At 41.9% G+C, this 16,179-nt stretch overlaps 1 protein-coding gene across 1 annotated transcript in view; it reads right to left on the reverse strand.

The window, feature by feature from the left end:
* TSPEAR (thrombospondin type laminin G domain and EAR repeats) overlaps positions 1–16,179 on the reverse strand; it is a 183,964-nt gene that overhangs the window by 42,147 nt on the left and 125,638 nt on the right. The window contains exons 8-9 of the mRNA XM_063932241.1: positions 4,471–4,657; positions 3,649–3,878 (exon numbers count right to left, since the gene is read on the reverse strand). Of these exons, the coding sequence (XP_063788311.1) occupies positions 3,649–3,878; positions 4,471–4,657 (417 nt within the window). The remainder of the gene's footprint in view (positions 1–3,648; positions 3,879–4,470; positions 4,658–16,179) is intronic.

Genomic DNA, 16,179 nt, shown 5'->3' on the forward strand with positions numbered 1-16,179 from the left:
ACCACTGATAACATTTTGATCCTAGAAATTGCACCTAAAATGTTTATATTACATGTGTGAATGTGACGTCAATTTTTTCTGATCACTGAATGCCTTCTATCAGTGGTGAAGCTAGGCTTCCTGTTACCTGGTGCAAAGAGTAGGCTTGTAACCCCCACCCTATGATAGTCACCGTTGGCTTGCAGGAACAAAGATATCAACATTGAAAAAAAAATTGCAGTTGGGCAACACCATGGGGGTAATTCCAAGTTGATCGCAGCAGGAATTTTGTTAGCAGTTGGGCAAAACCATGTGCACTGCAGGGGAGGCAGATATAACATGTGCAGAGAGAGATAGATTTGGGTGTGGTGAGTTCAATCTGCAATCTAATTTGCAGTGTAAAAATAAAGCAGCCAGTATTTACCCTGCACAGAAACAAAATAACCCACCCAAATCTAACTCTCTCTGCACATGTTACATCTGCCCCCCCTGCAGTGCACATGGTTTTGCCCAACTGCTAAAAAATTACCTGCTGCGATCAACTTGGAATTACCCCCTATGTGCACTGCAGGTGTGGCAGATATAACATTTGCAGAGAGAATTAGATTTGGGTGGGTTATATTGTTTCTGTGCAGGGTAAATACTGGCTGCTTTATTTTTACACTGCAATTTAGATTTCAGTTTGAACACACCCCACCCAAATCTAACTCTCTCTGCACATGTTATATCTGCCCCCCCCCCTCCCCCGCAGTGCACATGGTTTTACATAACTGCTAACAAATTTGCTGCTGCGATCAACTCGTAATGACCCCCATAGTACAGAGAATATCACTGTTAGTATCACATAATACAGAGAACATCATTGTGAATGCCATCTAATACAGAGAACATTAGAGTGACCATCATAAAATTCACAAAACGTCAGTGGCCGCAGTATAATAGCAGAGTATCAGTGAGAAAATCAGTGACAGCCATATAATACAGAGGACATTACAGTGATCACAATAATACAGAGAACATTACAGTGACCACCATACAATACAATACCTATTGTTGCCTGTTGGAGACTTAGGGGTGTATTCAATTGTAGTCAGAAAAACTGCCGTCTTGTCGGAAAGACAGCAGTCTCCGGGGTTTTTTTTTAGGTCGGAAGGTGTTCCGACCTATTCAATCCTCCCTCCGTTTTTCCGACAAGTTGGGAATTCTGACTTGTCGGAAAACACGTGGATCGGCGGAATAGCCGCGGATCCAAATGTTTTTCTTGGAAACCCGGGCAAATCCGACAGCTTTTAGCCCCGTTTCCAACAATGTGAATCCGACTTTAGAAAAAGTCGGGTTGCATTGTCGGGAACGGCCAATTCCAACAGAATTTGGCCGCTCATTGAATACTGAGATGTCAGACTCTTTCCGTCGGAAAGAATCCGACATCAATTGAATATACCCCTTAAGGATTGCAATGTATAAAACTCCTTGGAATGGGGATATCATACTGGTTACATTTGTCACAATGACTGGCGCTACTTAGTATATATACCAACCAAAGGTATGACCTGTTTATTTAAATAAATAAATAAATAAATAAATATAAAACAATGCTAAAGTATGCAGTACCATTTCCTTTGTTATTTTATAAACTCAGTATCTGCCTTAATTATACATACATGGACATTATATCTTTTATCTACATTTCTAAATATTGTAAGCCCCAATACGGATCTCTGCCATAGATGTGATCATCCAAACCAGTGTGCCCCACATTAATGCCTTCTAGGAAATATGGCAGCAATATGTACAGATTTATGTCTCTGCAAGAAAAACTTTGAATATCATAAAGAAATCTATGATTAAATGGTAATAAAGAAGTGATTGTCCGTCTAGCTGCCTATTAAAGTGCAGAGGACATGTCCGGGAACAGGATTACACAGGTATATCTGGCGATAGGAGTCACTCTATTTTTATAGCGTTGCAGTTTCCACTGTGACTCAGCTCATTCCAGACTGCTAACTCACAAGAATAAAACACAGCCGTGAATTACCCTCAGAAGCAAATGGTAGAACAATTTAACCAGAGGAACAAATAGTCTCTAGCACTGCATGAGGACATTTCCCAGGAGAATAGTGGAAGGGGAACTATGCATTTGTGCCATCACATTGAAAGCTGACATTTACTCCTTTTGCACCTATTCTACAGAAACTACACTGAAAATAGATTAACAACCTTAAAAGTATTTACAGGCTCCTGCATAGTCCAGGCTAGACCAGCGGTTCTCAAACTCGGTCCTCAGGAACCCACACAGGTCACATTTGCCAGGTCACCTAGCAGGTGCACAGGTGTACTTTTTACTCACTGACACGTTTTAAAAGATCCACAGGTGGTACTCATTAGTTCACTTTTGATTCTGTGAGAATACATGGGGTTCGTAGTACCGAGTTTGAGAACCTATGCACCTAATAGGTTCCATTAGCTTTCAATGCTAGCGCTACCTAGAACACAATCGTTACCAGTTATATTTCTTCATCTTTCTCACACACACACATATTTACATTTATTTTAGTGCATCTTTCCTTCTGTTTTCTCTCTCCACTCCATTTCGTGTGTTGTAAAAAAAAGTTATTTAAAGTTAACTGTCCCTAATTTTCAGTCATTATCAGAAGGTTTTAAACATTTGTCCGCATTTTTAAATATCTGCAGAAGGGTGCACAGCCATTTTCACTCTGCAAAGAAACTTGACGTTTTAAAACCAAGCCATGTGAACTGCAATTTTCTGCAGAAATTTTGTGCAATTTTCGAGGTTCTGTCAAAATTTGAATTAATCTGTGCAATTAGAATTTTATGAGGTTTCTTTTGTCTCTTTTCATGATTAGAGATGTGCAGTTTGGATTCTGTGGATCCAAACCGAACCAAAACCCGGTTCGGATCCAAACTGGGTGCTGGTTCAGAAATCAGGTTTTAAATCCAAATTTCTGGTTTTGGATTGCAAAAATTACATGATTTTAGTTGTTTTTATTTATAGATTTTTAACAATGATTATAGATTTATTTTTATAATTGATTTTAAACTGAAATGAAATCAAGATCTGAACCAAAATATTTGACGGTGGTTTTGCAGGGGGTGAGGGGTTTCGGGGTCCGTCTCTATATGCACATCTCTATTCACAATGGTGATTATACAGTAGTTCTCTCAGGTCTATATAGCACTGCATGCAAGGGTGCCAAAAGGAAGGGGCGGGCGGGTACAATTCATTATGACCCTGAAATGATGCAGCCACACCCTCCTAATGCATGCACACAATAGAAATATACATCATGCCAGGTTGTAGCTGCTCCCATCCAGTGGCCATGCCCCCTCAGTACCCGGGCCCTTCCAGTGTCTCACCAACCATGAATGAATATTATATTTTTAAATGCACATGTTGAGCAGAAACGGTTTTCTGGAAACTATTTTAAACGTTATGCTTTTTACTGCAGCTCTTACAACATCTGCCGTTCCTACATTCGCCACCTCTTACCAATACTACAGGTGAATTGGAACAGAACACGATATTAAAGGTTAAGGCAAAATAGATATACAACACTTGATTATTGAGATGCCTTTAAACCTGCATGAGAGACTGGAACTTCTAAACGGACCAAACTTATACAATGGAGGAAATGTTGGACAAGTGCTTACCGTTACAGACTGAAAAGACCTAAAGGCGCTCCCCAGCCAGATGTAGATATGGGACTGGATGTTGGTGGATGTGCCGTTAAATGTATTCGCTACAACAAGAAAGGCATAAGGTCCAATACTGAAGAATTCCCAGTCGTAGGCGCCTGAGGTAGGGATGGTCTGGTTGACCTCAAATAGCATGTTGCTTGAGTTCCACTTGTAGATAACACTGTTAATATTGTGGTTATTACCTGTAATAAAAGACATAAAATCAAATCAACCGGTACTTGTAGAGTCGGAAGAACATTTAATTATATATTACCGTGATGTGTTTGTCAGATGTAGAACAACTAATGCCTATAATGAATGACCTGTACATTTCACACTTGCCGAACCTTGCCCGAAGCGCGGTGAGCGAAACGAGTTAGCGAGGGGACACGTTTGTACTTACTGTGGCCATATAACATTGAATATACAAAATTTGGACGAAAAACCACTAAAAACTTGTGTCGACAGTTGTCATGTCAACCATATGTTGTAGACCTATTGACCGTCCACCTAGACATTGTATATCTATTATACCACAAATTTCCACAGCACCTTCAGCTTCCCTGTTTTGTTATTTAAAGGTGGTACGTCCATTTACATACCATGTACCAGAAGCAAAACGTCTGTGAAATGGGATTTGCCTCTAATTTTGGTTAGTAAGTCGGTGTCACTACATTAGTTAAACTAGACATATCACTTTGGACCAAGGTAGAAGTTAAAATGATGGGGACCTTAGAAACAGGATCATAAGAGGTATTTATTATTACTGTAGAATAAGCATAGGGGTTGCAATACCTTCTCTGTGGTTGGCAACAGCCAAAAACGTCTCTCCTTCGATGTGGAACGCCTCCCAATCGCGTGCACTGTACGTCCTTATACTCTGATATGGGAGGAATTTTATTTTCTTGGGATTCCATTTGTAAATGACTGACATCTCCTCCCCATCGTCATTCTTCTCAAAGTTCGCCAAGGCTAAGAATATCTTAATAGAAAGATGAACCAAACCAGAGGGGAAAATAAAACCTGCTTTTAATTATAAATTAGACAAGGCACTGAGCTATTATAGAGATTAAGAAAGGATAAACTGCATTCATGGCTGTACTTAGCAGCTAATCAACCTTAAATTGATGTTACCTCTATTTACTTAATTTGCAAGATCATTACTGTGATCATTCATAAATAATGTGCATATTGACGCAATCCTACAATGTAGAGAAATATTGAAATGCAGCTTCTCAACGACTGGTCCATACGTTATGATTCTGCTTTGCAGATGTTAAGAGGTTCTTAAGAGTTCTTAGATACTTATGGAAATTAGTTATTTCTTAAGGAAAACGTATCACAAATCATTTGCAATACAAAGAGAGTAGATCAAAGATTGCACAACTCCGAAACATAAAATGCTTGCCAAGGACTTCTGGAGGTGAAACAGAGACAAAGCATATTTAAAACATGCTCAATGATCCTTAGGTAAGCCACCTGAACAATATTAATCATTACACCAGGGTATATTGAGTCATTCAGAAGATGGCATGTCTTCCGTACAGGCCCTGGGGCCTCTATGTGTGAGTAGCAGCGCCCCCCCTCCCCCGCCCTTTATGTGTGTGCGTGCTCACATAGTTACTTAGCTTAATTTATACATAAGTCTGAATAGGGAATTAAAAATAAATCCATTTTACAGCTCTCTTCACAACTTACTTGATAACTTTTGCTATTGTTAGATGTATTAGTGATAAACGCACCAGCCAATCAGCTCCTAAAGTCAAGTTACAGGCTGGGTTTGAAAAATGACAGTTAGGAGCTGATTGGCTGGTGCGTTATCACCTTCCACTTTATCACTTCTCCAAGCTTAACACATCTGTCCTTAATGTACTAGTTTAAAAATCAATAATTCTAAAAAATAAATAAACAATTGGTTATTGACTAGACGAGAGTTTAGGAAAATGTAAAACAAGGGTCTCCACAGATTAATAGTAATTCAGAGTTTGGAGCTTTCAGGGCTCAAATGATCAGCACTTACTGTATAAGGCAAAAGAATACTGACCTAAAGAAAACAGCGCTCCCTAGAGTGACAAGGAGTGCCACCAATCTTTATCAAGTGGGCAACAAAGCTCCTGAGATCTTCCACTGTAGTGGCATAATATGACAATACACAATCCTTGTACTGCAAGGTTCCCTCCTCAGCCAGAAATTGTGGTCATTTGCTGTGGCTCCACTGGTGTGGTCTGTTGGAGACAAGGTTGTGTCCAAATGTCCACTATAGTAGACTGTCTGTATCTCTATGACCAACAACTGACTCTCTTGAACTCCTGTCTGGTGGATTCCAGTATGAGACAGGACACACTCAGACCCCATCTGGTCCTATGACCGCACCGATACCTTTTTTCTCTATAGTACATGATGTCTCTGTGTGGGCCTGGAACTTCTGTCCGTAGTCTTCTGCTTTAAACAGAACAAGCCACAACTACTCACTGAGCTCCCGATTTGTGTGGTCATACACATTGTCTGTACTGTTGGTCAGCAAACACAATACCCAATCTCGCTATAATGCATAGGTGCGATCAATGGTGGATGTTACAGCATCTAAAGATGCTCAATTGGACGTCTCAGTCCTTGCACAGCCAGACGCACGGTTGCACACCAGGGGAAGGACGGATACTAACATTAGCGTATAGTCGCAGAGGTGACTACGACAAAAGACGAATCAAGCCAAGTATGTGACCAGGGTGACAGTACGACCCAGTGTTTATAATGTCATCATTTGCATTTTTACTAGCGACCCATTTGCATTGTTATTTTTAACACACAAAGAAATGACACTATTTAAGATGCCTTATAAGTTAATTTACATTTTTGGTGTAAAATCTAACATTGGTGCTAACACAAGTAATGACAGCAGGTATAGTAAGAGCGTCACATGTGAGAGTTACGAAGATAGAATTTCTGTGTCAGCCGCTGGCCCTGGCATCCATAGGCAGATTCAATGTCTACAGGAGTGGCCGGTGGTCTTGGTACGCACATCAGCGGATTCACGCCACAGCTGGTGGGAATCTCAATAGGCTGCAGCATTAACATACGGATGCAGTAACTGTTTTCTCCTATCGATCACCCTCTCAGTGCTGGAAGAGGAATCAGATAGCAGCACTCAGTTACCGGTTTCTGTTGTAGCAGCAAAATATCTGTGCTCTGTACTTTTATTCTACTTCGTTAATCGCTTTTGGTGGCCAGAGCAAGGTATCATTCCCTTTTAATCACCGTTTCCACACATCATCGAAGCAATAGACACAACAGCCTGACAGGAAGAGGTGGGAACAAAACAACCACATTAAGCCCTCCTGATGAAAACCATTAATCAGAGAGCAGGAAAACCCTGCAATAATCTGTGATGAAGCCCCATGCAATACACAATACCACAAGAGAACAGCAAGTGTATTCACCTATCATCCACAACTTTACACATTTTCTAATTAGTTCCTTTAAAAGTTCATTCTTTTGAGCAATTACATTACACACAGCGTTACATGAATGAGTCACACCGGTCTACTTGCAGTGCATTTATCTGCTTATATGGTAACACAGCAAGGTGCAGAGACTGCAAATCTCATTTGGCAGCACAGACAGTGTAATGGGCAGCACGGATGGTGTAATGGTTAGCACTGCTGCATCAACAGCACTGAGGTCATGGATTTGATTCCTACCATGGTCCTAACGGTGTGGAGTTTGTGTACTCCCCGTGCTTGAGTAGGTTTCCACCCACAATCCAAAAATGTACTGGTAGGTTAACTGGCTTCCAACAAAATTAACCCTAGCGTGAATGTGTGTACATATGGTAGGGAATATAGATTGTAAGCTCGCCTGGGGCAGGGACTGATGTGAATGGCCAACTAGTCTCTGTTAAGCACTGCGGAATATGTGTGCCTTCTATAAATAACTGGTAATTAAACAGCGCTACAGCGTGTGCATGTTTTTTCTGAGTAGGGATTGCCATCGGTGTGTTTACCATCGAAGGTGGAATGGCAAGTGACCATCAATGGTTGCAAACTATGCAATGGATGACCATCAATGTTTATTTCAATGTTCTTTCACTGACTGGCCCGCAAACCAATTAGAACCTCGTGGTGTGGCTTTGAGGGTGTCAGAGGGTGGAACTATGCACCGTGTCCCAGCACCATGTAGCAATAAAACAAAACCACTGGGATCCAGGATCATCAAAGGACAATAGCCAGCCCTAGTCCGTGTATTCCTTCCCGCTGTCCAGGAATTGGCTGCCGTGCACCACCAAGAGGGTATTTTTTTCCCCAACAGCAGCTGGGCTTCTCCACGAGGCCTAGTTCTGGGTAATTAGTAGCCCCCCCAGACACACACATCCCCACCCTCTCATCATCCCTGGATCTGCCATATAAACCAGTCAACATTCAACTCTGCATGAGATTAGCTGTTTTCTTACATAGTTGCCACCATACAAGTGACAGTGCTGTAGCCTGTCCTGTTTTCATTTCTCGCTGTGAAGCGCCGTTTATCAGTTGAATACAGTATATGTGCTTCACACACAGACGTATTTTGTTACATTAATGTGTATTCTGTTATATTATCTATATCTCTTGACCCCACTAAGAAAATGTTATGAAATCATACAAAGTAATTAATTAGGTTATTGGCTATTTGCTTCTGCAAGAGTGGTCATTTTCCAGGAAAATTCCATAATTAGGCGATTTATCCTCCATAAGAACAAAAGTGTATCAGGCATGGCATGGGTTCAACATGTCTGATAATATAGACTTTTCTTCTGACCATTAGCGTGGTCAATAAACTCATCTCTAAGATAAATAAAATGCTTGTCCAATCTTGTAAAATAGATAAAATTGAATTTTTAATATTCACGTACTAAGTATAATGTAGAGACAAGTCAGGATTACATTTGTCCTAGTAAATAGTATATAGCGGTCTGAGGGGTCTATTTACTAAGCCTTTGATGAAGATAAAGTCGCTGAAGATAACGAACCAGCCAATCAGCTCCTAACTGCCATGCCACAGGCTGTGTTTGAAAAATGACAGTTAGGAGCTGATTGGCTGGTACTTTATCTTCAGCGACTTTATCTCCAGCCAAAGCTTAGTAAATAGACCCCTAAATTATGTGTACTGTGCGGTGTAATGCTCTATCCAAATGTACCAATCACCTGCACACAATGATCAGGTATCTTGGGGGCTACACTATTATAGGGACTAACAGTCATCAGTTGATTCATGGAGCAGCGCGGTGACATGGTAGTAGGTATTGTTGATCAATTCCCATCTAATGCCCTATCTGTGTGGAGTTTGCATGCCTCCCCAGTTGAAATTCTGGCTTGAATTAAGCCAGCCATGGAACCTGTGTAATTCATGGGTGTCCCAGTTTAAAGGGATACAGTAGTATGGTAAGTGTGCTCATCCCCTTGAAAACTTACATATTGCTTGTTTAATTTAATAACCGATTTGTGACTAGTTTGTCTTATATAATGGACTGCCAAAAAGCGAAGTACTATAACATATAAATCAGGCCTGCTAGGCTCCTCCGTGACACCAGTGGGTTAATCCACCCCACCTCCGGGACAGGGAAGGGAGACACACCTGGATGGCATATAAGGTCACACTAAGCGGTAGAATAACTTAAAATATATTATTTAGTAACAACAAAATTCCAGGGATGGGTTAGTATGTTAGGAGCCAAGGAAACCTTATTAAAACTTCCATGGCCGCACACACCAAGGTATAATATTTCACTCATTAAATTCCAAACTAAAATGCAGTAAGAGTTTTCTCCTCCTTTCTTTATATTACTGCACTCTGCCAAACTTTACATCCCAGTAGTTTGGGACATCCTGCGGGGATGTAATACTCCTGCTACTGACAATATAATGCTCTTGCTACTGATAATGTAATGTTCCTGCTGCTGATAATGCTCAGTAAATGTGTGCACAGAAGACCATACTGTTGCCTTATAATATTATTCTTCAGTAGAGGAAGATTGTTTGTTATACTCAGCATGTGTCTGGCTTGTCCTCTCCTCTTGTCATCCCCCTCAAAATAACTTTCATCCTTCTATGCTATAAAGTTGTGAGCATAGCACTCTGGCAGCCTGCAGCGTCTGAAGTGTGGCTTGTGTGTGGATTCGGGAAAACATAGGGGCCCATTTATCAACAAATCATAAAACTCATTGTGAATGTTAAACTTGTTGTGTTTGATAAGTGGCGTTCAACCAATCAGCTCCCAACTGTCACTTTTCAAACACATGACAGGAGCTGAACACATAACAGTTATGAGTTGATTGGCTGGAGCACCATTTATCATACGCAACAAGTTTTATCATTCACAACTAGTTTTATCACTCGTTGATAAATGAGCCCCATAATTTGAAAGAGACACATACTAATGTCAGCAGTCACATGACCACAAATACACATTACATATACAAAGAGATGTTGGCCCTAGCATCAGTGCCGTTTCTTGCAACGGGGCGCCGCCGCGACACTTTGTGGCTCCTCCTGCTACCCCTCCTCTCTCTAGCATAGTACTCTGTTCGGGGGTGGAGTTTTGCAGAATGACGCGGTTGCATCGTGACGTCACAATGCAACCTCGCCATTTTGTGAAAATCCGCCCCCCCCCCCCCCCCCCCCAGTGAAGTACTAAGCTAGAGGGAGGAGGGGAAGCAGAATATCAGTGTTGGCAGGCTGTACATACAACCTGGTCAACGAGCATTACCCTTGGCAACGAGCTTGGATCCCAGAGCATGAAGCCTCTGGCAACGACCATGACACCCAGCACATGACACCCCTGGCAACGAGCGTGACAACCAGCGCATGAAACCCCTTGCAACGAGCGTGACACCCAGTGCATTAAACCCCTGGAAACGAGCAGGTAATTTAAAAGTTATTAGAAACCTTACTGTAGAGCATAATGTATCACGGGCATTGTGGAGTATGGCATAATATGGTGCAGGGGGCATAAAATAGTGCAAGAGGCATTACTGTGTGTGGCTTAATATGGTGGTATGTTTTTTTTTCCTGAGGTGGCCGAGGTGCAGAGTCAAAAACTGGGGTGTAAGGTAGTCTTTTCCTGTGAGGCCACGCCCATTTTAGTGAGGCCACCAAACCAAAGTGTGCGGAGGGAGGGAATTCTGAGAAATGACCCTTGAAGGATGGCTTAGTAGCCAACTGTTGAAATAGACAATGGTGCTACCTGAGAAATCCATACTGATATTCCAATTAAATTATCTATATCATAGGTTCTCAAACTTGGTACTCAGGACCCCAAACAATTCATATTTTATACTCTCCTCATAGATTCACAAGTAAACTAATTAGCTACACATGTGGATCTTTTATAATGTGTTAGAGAGTAATGACTACACCTGTGCAGCTACTGGATGACCTGGAAAACACAACCTGTTTGGGGTCCAGAGTCCCGAGTTTGAGAACCACTGATCTATATAATAATTCTCTAAGGTCTGTCCTGTCTCCAACCTGCATAGGAGAGGGGACAAACCAAGCCGGAGAGGCAAAGACCCGCTAAGCAGCCGGGACTGGGGTAAGTATGGGACGGAGAAAGTGGTGGATGGGATGCAGCAGAGACGGTGAGGTGGGACGGAGCAGCAGAGAGCGGAGGACAGAGCAGCAGTCACTGCAGGAAGTGGAGCAGACAGGGAGATGGGCAGTGGAGGGTGGGGGCAGACTGAGGTGACCCTCTACTAGTGAATAATATGTTATAACAATACTGTACATGTAATAGCAAAATGAATGCTCCTGCAATAGTCTTCAGGGTGGGAATATTTATAGGCCTTAGAAATTGTGGAAAACACTACTTGAAAAGAAGTGTCCTCATATACTGAGGATCTTTACACCATACAGCGCGAGACACCCGGCGAGACTGAGACACTCAGAAAAGCAGCACTCTATAGTTTTATTTCAGTTATGTGTCTTAATCGCATTGCAGAGGCAGCAAAAAGCCACTCGCAGAGTCCCTGTGGTCAGTGTACGCTAGCAATGCACTTCTGTCACTTCCAGATTTTTAGTAATGTGACAAGAAAACATTTTTAGCTAAATAGATGCTCTGAGCAGTTAAGTCGCACAGGACCTGCTGCACTGAGAGTGTCTATTTGACGCAACGTGAGCCACAGTATAAAAGGGCACATGTGTATGTCAGTTCCTAAACTACCAAACCATGGGGTCTATTTACTAAGCAGTGGAGAGAGATAAAGTGGACAGAGATAAAGTAAGGGAAACAGTTAGCTCCCCAATGGATGGGATCCCGGCGGTCGATATATCGACGCCGGAATCCCGAAGGAGGACGCAATCCCGGTGTCTACATTCCGATGCTACACAGGATGCCAGTGTCACAATACTGTCAGATCTTCTTGCCGCGGTGGGGGGGGGGGGGGGAGGTTAGGTTTAGGGTGCAGGGCCAGGAAGGTTAGGGTTAGGGACCAGGGTGGGAGGTTGGGCATATAGAAGGGGAGGTTAGGGTTAGGCAACAAGCGTGGAGGGTTAGGTTGTTAGGCTTACACAGCGGGGATGGGTTAGGGTTAGGCCCCACCCGGGAGGGTTAGGTTTAGGCACAAGGAAGGGTTAGGGTAGGGGGCAGAGGAAGGTTAGGGTACTTTAGAGGGGCCTGCCAGGATTCTGATAGACGGGATGCCGCTGTCGGTATTCTGACCGCCGGCATCCCGTCCACCGGGAAATCATACTGAACCCTAAAATACCAACCAACTAGCTCCTAACTGCCGTGTCTCAGCCTGTGTTTAAAAAATGACAGGAGCTGATTGGTTGGTACTTCATCTTCGTGAACGTTATCTTTTTCCAAGGCTTAGTACATACAGTAGATCCCTATTTTCCTAAATAGTGCTCCCAGGTGGATGCAGTCAATGTATTCCTATATAAAATGTTAAAATATACAAATGTTGAAAATTAAATAAACAATGGTGCTCCCACCTCCCAGTACTGTATATGTGAGTGGAACTCCTATTAGCATTAAATCACAAGAATTGGTGTCATACTAATGCAAGCAGGGGCAGTTTAAGAGAGGAGTGGGCACGTGTCCTGTCTCTATATGAGCCCCCTTCTCTCTTGCTGGTGCATTCGGCATCCCCAGGATCCAGAGGCCCGTGTGCACAGGACACCCTACACCCATTAGAGCTACACCCATGATACCATCATTTCAACTCTGCTATTTTCTTGACCGTACTGTATGCTTCCACTTTAAAGGGGACAATCACTCTAGACAAAGGTGAATTTCCAGAACAAGGAAGTTTAAACGATTGATTATAATATTAAGATGTGAATACAATTCTTAGATTGTTTTGATGTTGGAAGAATTTTACACAGGGGGGTATTGGCGGCTACCCTATGGGGATCGGGCAGTTGACTATGCAGCACATAAGAGGTGACCTCCTCATCCCGGCCACTGCATTCGGGTTTAAAGCCGTTTATTGGCTAATGCTCCTGGATCGCAGACAGTGTGCACACCTAGACAATTGATAGCCCGCATGTACCCGCCTTTACGCACGTCACATATGTGCATGAGTAGCTCACAGATAAAACACGGTGAGAAGAATGTATACACAAGACAGCATTAAGTCTAAACACAAAGATGTGTGTTCAACTGTTAGCAAAAAATTTGTATAGCCAAAGATTAAGGTAACACTTTTTGGGATGGGATGTGCACTTGGGAAGTCAATGACTATTGAAGAATTATAAAGACATGGTTTAAAAAAGTACCAAAAGTTGGACATCTAAAGACTACATTGGTGCATCATTTTACTCATACTTGCTTACTCTGACAGAAGTTGCGGGAGACTCCCAATTTTTCGGGTAGTCCCCCCCCACCCCTGCAAGAGTAGGCAGAACTCCTGCAACCCACCTGCTACCGATATCTGTGATAATGTGAAGTATTCCATTGATTGGCCTTCACAGCTAACACCATCTGACAATGTTCTCCAAAGATTAAATAGTAGGGAGAAAGGTCTAATGGGCCCCCGAAATTATTTGTTCCTCTGCTGATGAAAAAGTTTTCTAGAGGTCCATGGCCTGGTAGCACTTCCCAAAATTTATTTTAGACTTAGGCAGTCTTGTTTTCCTGAAGGGTCTATGTGACCTTAGTCTGTTTGGGCAACCTAAATATGATTTTCTATTAGGTCCATCTTGAAGCAACCAAACTGACTTGAGTGTTAGGATGATGAAATGGAAATGATACGTTTATTCCATAATTAAACATTGGTCATTCAGGGGTGTAAACGTTAAGTTAAACTGACTACCACTGAAGAGGGGCCATAATGTTGGCCAAAAACCTAGTTTTACTCACTGATAGCTATTTGGAGAATCCACCTCTCTTAATTCCATCTTTTATGTTCAACTCAAGGTCATTCCACCAGATGCACAAAGCCCTGGAAGTTACCGACGATTCGTATATGACGCAATTGCACCATTTACAGTGCACGCAATCTGCATCTGCAGTTTGTGACGCTACTGCGAAAAACTCTGCATGAGGCAAATTATTTTCCTAACTGACTATAATAATGTCAAAAAGGTTAAATGAAAGGGGACACCCGGACACTCAGTCTGGAGTAAATGTATTGGTAGAATTATTGGTAGAATTTTTGATGTTGCAAGTACAGGTTGAGTATCCCATATCCAAATATTCCGAAATACGGAATATTCCGAAATACGGACTTTTTTGAGTGACAGTGAGATAGTGAAACCTTTGTTTTTTGATGGCTCAATGTACACAAACTTTGTTTAATACACAAAGTTATAAAAAGTATTGTATTAAATGACCTTCAGGTTGTGTGTATAAGGTGTATATGAAACATAAATGAATTGTGTGAATGTACACACACATTGTGCATTAAACAAAGTTATTAAAAATATTGGCTAAAATGACCATCAGGCTGTGTGTATAAGATGTATATGAAACATAAATGCATTCTGTGATTAGATTTAGGTCCCATCACCATGATATCTCATTATGGGATGCAATTATTCCAAAATACGGAAAAATCCGATATCCAAAATACCTCTGGTCCCAAGCATTTTGGATAAGGGATACTCAACCTGTAATAACTTTTATGCCCAAGAGGTGCTGTGCCTCATAATGTTATTAAACCATAAGTTCCATGCTTGTGTCTATAGTGATAGCGGTTACTCTGCATTCTCTGCGCAGACATAAGTGAGCCTGCAAACTTCCAGCTGGTAGAGCGTAAGCCCCTGACGCAGCTGTTTATGTATATAAAGCCCTAATTTATTCCCAGCGTGTCGCTGCCTGTACTTCATACCTCCTGTGGTGTTTCATAATCGCACCAAAATCTTTTCATCGTTGCTCTTGCTTTGTGTTCAAACAACATAAAACAAACTGTACAGTGGCAGCTTTTTACTGCACCTAGCTTTATCAACACATGTTTTCCAGCAAAGATAAGGCCGGACATAAGGCAGCAGCCACATCTGCGGAAAACTTTAAAAGCAGTTTAATGAATGTTAACTTCAACATTACATGCGGCTGCTTCCTGAAATCACATAGATTGTATCTGGGACAAGATCTTGTCTTAAACCCACTGGGACTGAATTCTTTTGTAATTTAAAGCAGAGATATTTGCCCAAGTTAATGCAATGCACACTGCAGACATTCTCGGGGCACAAAGGATTCTAATCCCACATGGGTTGCTGTTTTCTTATTGTAGTTTAGGGCTGTCTTCAAAATCACCTTCACAGTTCTCAACATTGGTTGTTATTATTAATTAAAGAATAATACAAAAAAAAAAAGTTTAGGGTGAAAAACTTTTTGTGTATGGTTGGCTGTAGCTGCTATTGATTTACCGTTGCATGTTATACAGAGAATGTGATGTTAGTGTGTTAGAATACTTAATATTTGTAGACACTCCCTTACTTATATGTGTAAGCCTGAATCTTCAGTGATGGTCCCTGGGACCAGGGGGATGCTGGGAAGTGGGTGGTCCAGTGTGCAGTGTGCCTGGAGTTGGTGATGGAATAAACAGCACAGCAGTGAACTCCCATGTCTCTGTGTCCTTATGACTGGATTTACAAACATATGAACAAAACAGAGAAGACAAGTGCGATTGTGTTTTATCCTAGTGCCAATGATGTAGAGCAGGCCTGGCCAAGCTGTGGCTCTCCAGCTGTTGTGAAACTACAAGACCCAGCATGCCCTGGTACAGGTTTGCTATTAGAGATCTGCTGGGTTTACACTGAACATTGACGTTTTGGACAAAATTGGGCTTGGAGAAGAATTAATTATTCATTTACTTTTTTCGTGAGCAGAGACCCTTGGTGCTCTGGAGATTGTATAAGGGGGGAAAAACAACACCCCATTGTGCAACTGCAGCTTTATACCCGCTGTGTGCCATCATTTGCCTACATTTACAGAGTGGCGCTAATGTCTGTAAATGGAAGCTGTAAATGGAAGCATTTGCTGTGGAGGAGAAATTTGTTCAGAGTGGAAAAGTGGAGAGTAGAGAAGTTG

Source organism: Pseudophryne corroboree, chromosome 7 (genome assembly GCF_028390025.1).
Source record: "Pseudophryne corroboree isolate aPseCor3 chromosome 7, aPseCor3.hap2, whole genome shotgun sequence".
Lineage (NCBI taxonomy): Eukaryota > Metazoa > Chordata > Amphibia > Anura > Myobatrachidae > Pseudophryne > Pseudophryne corroboree.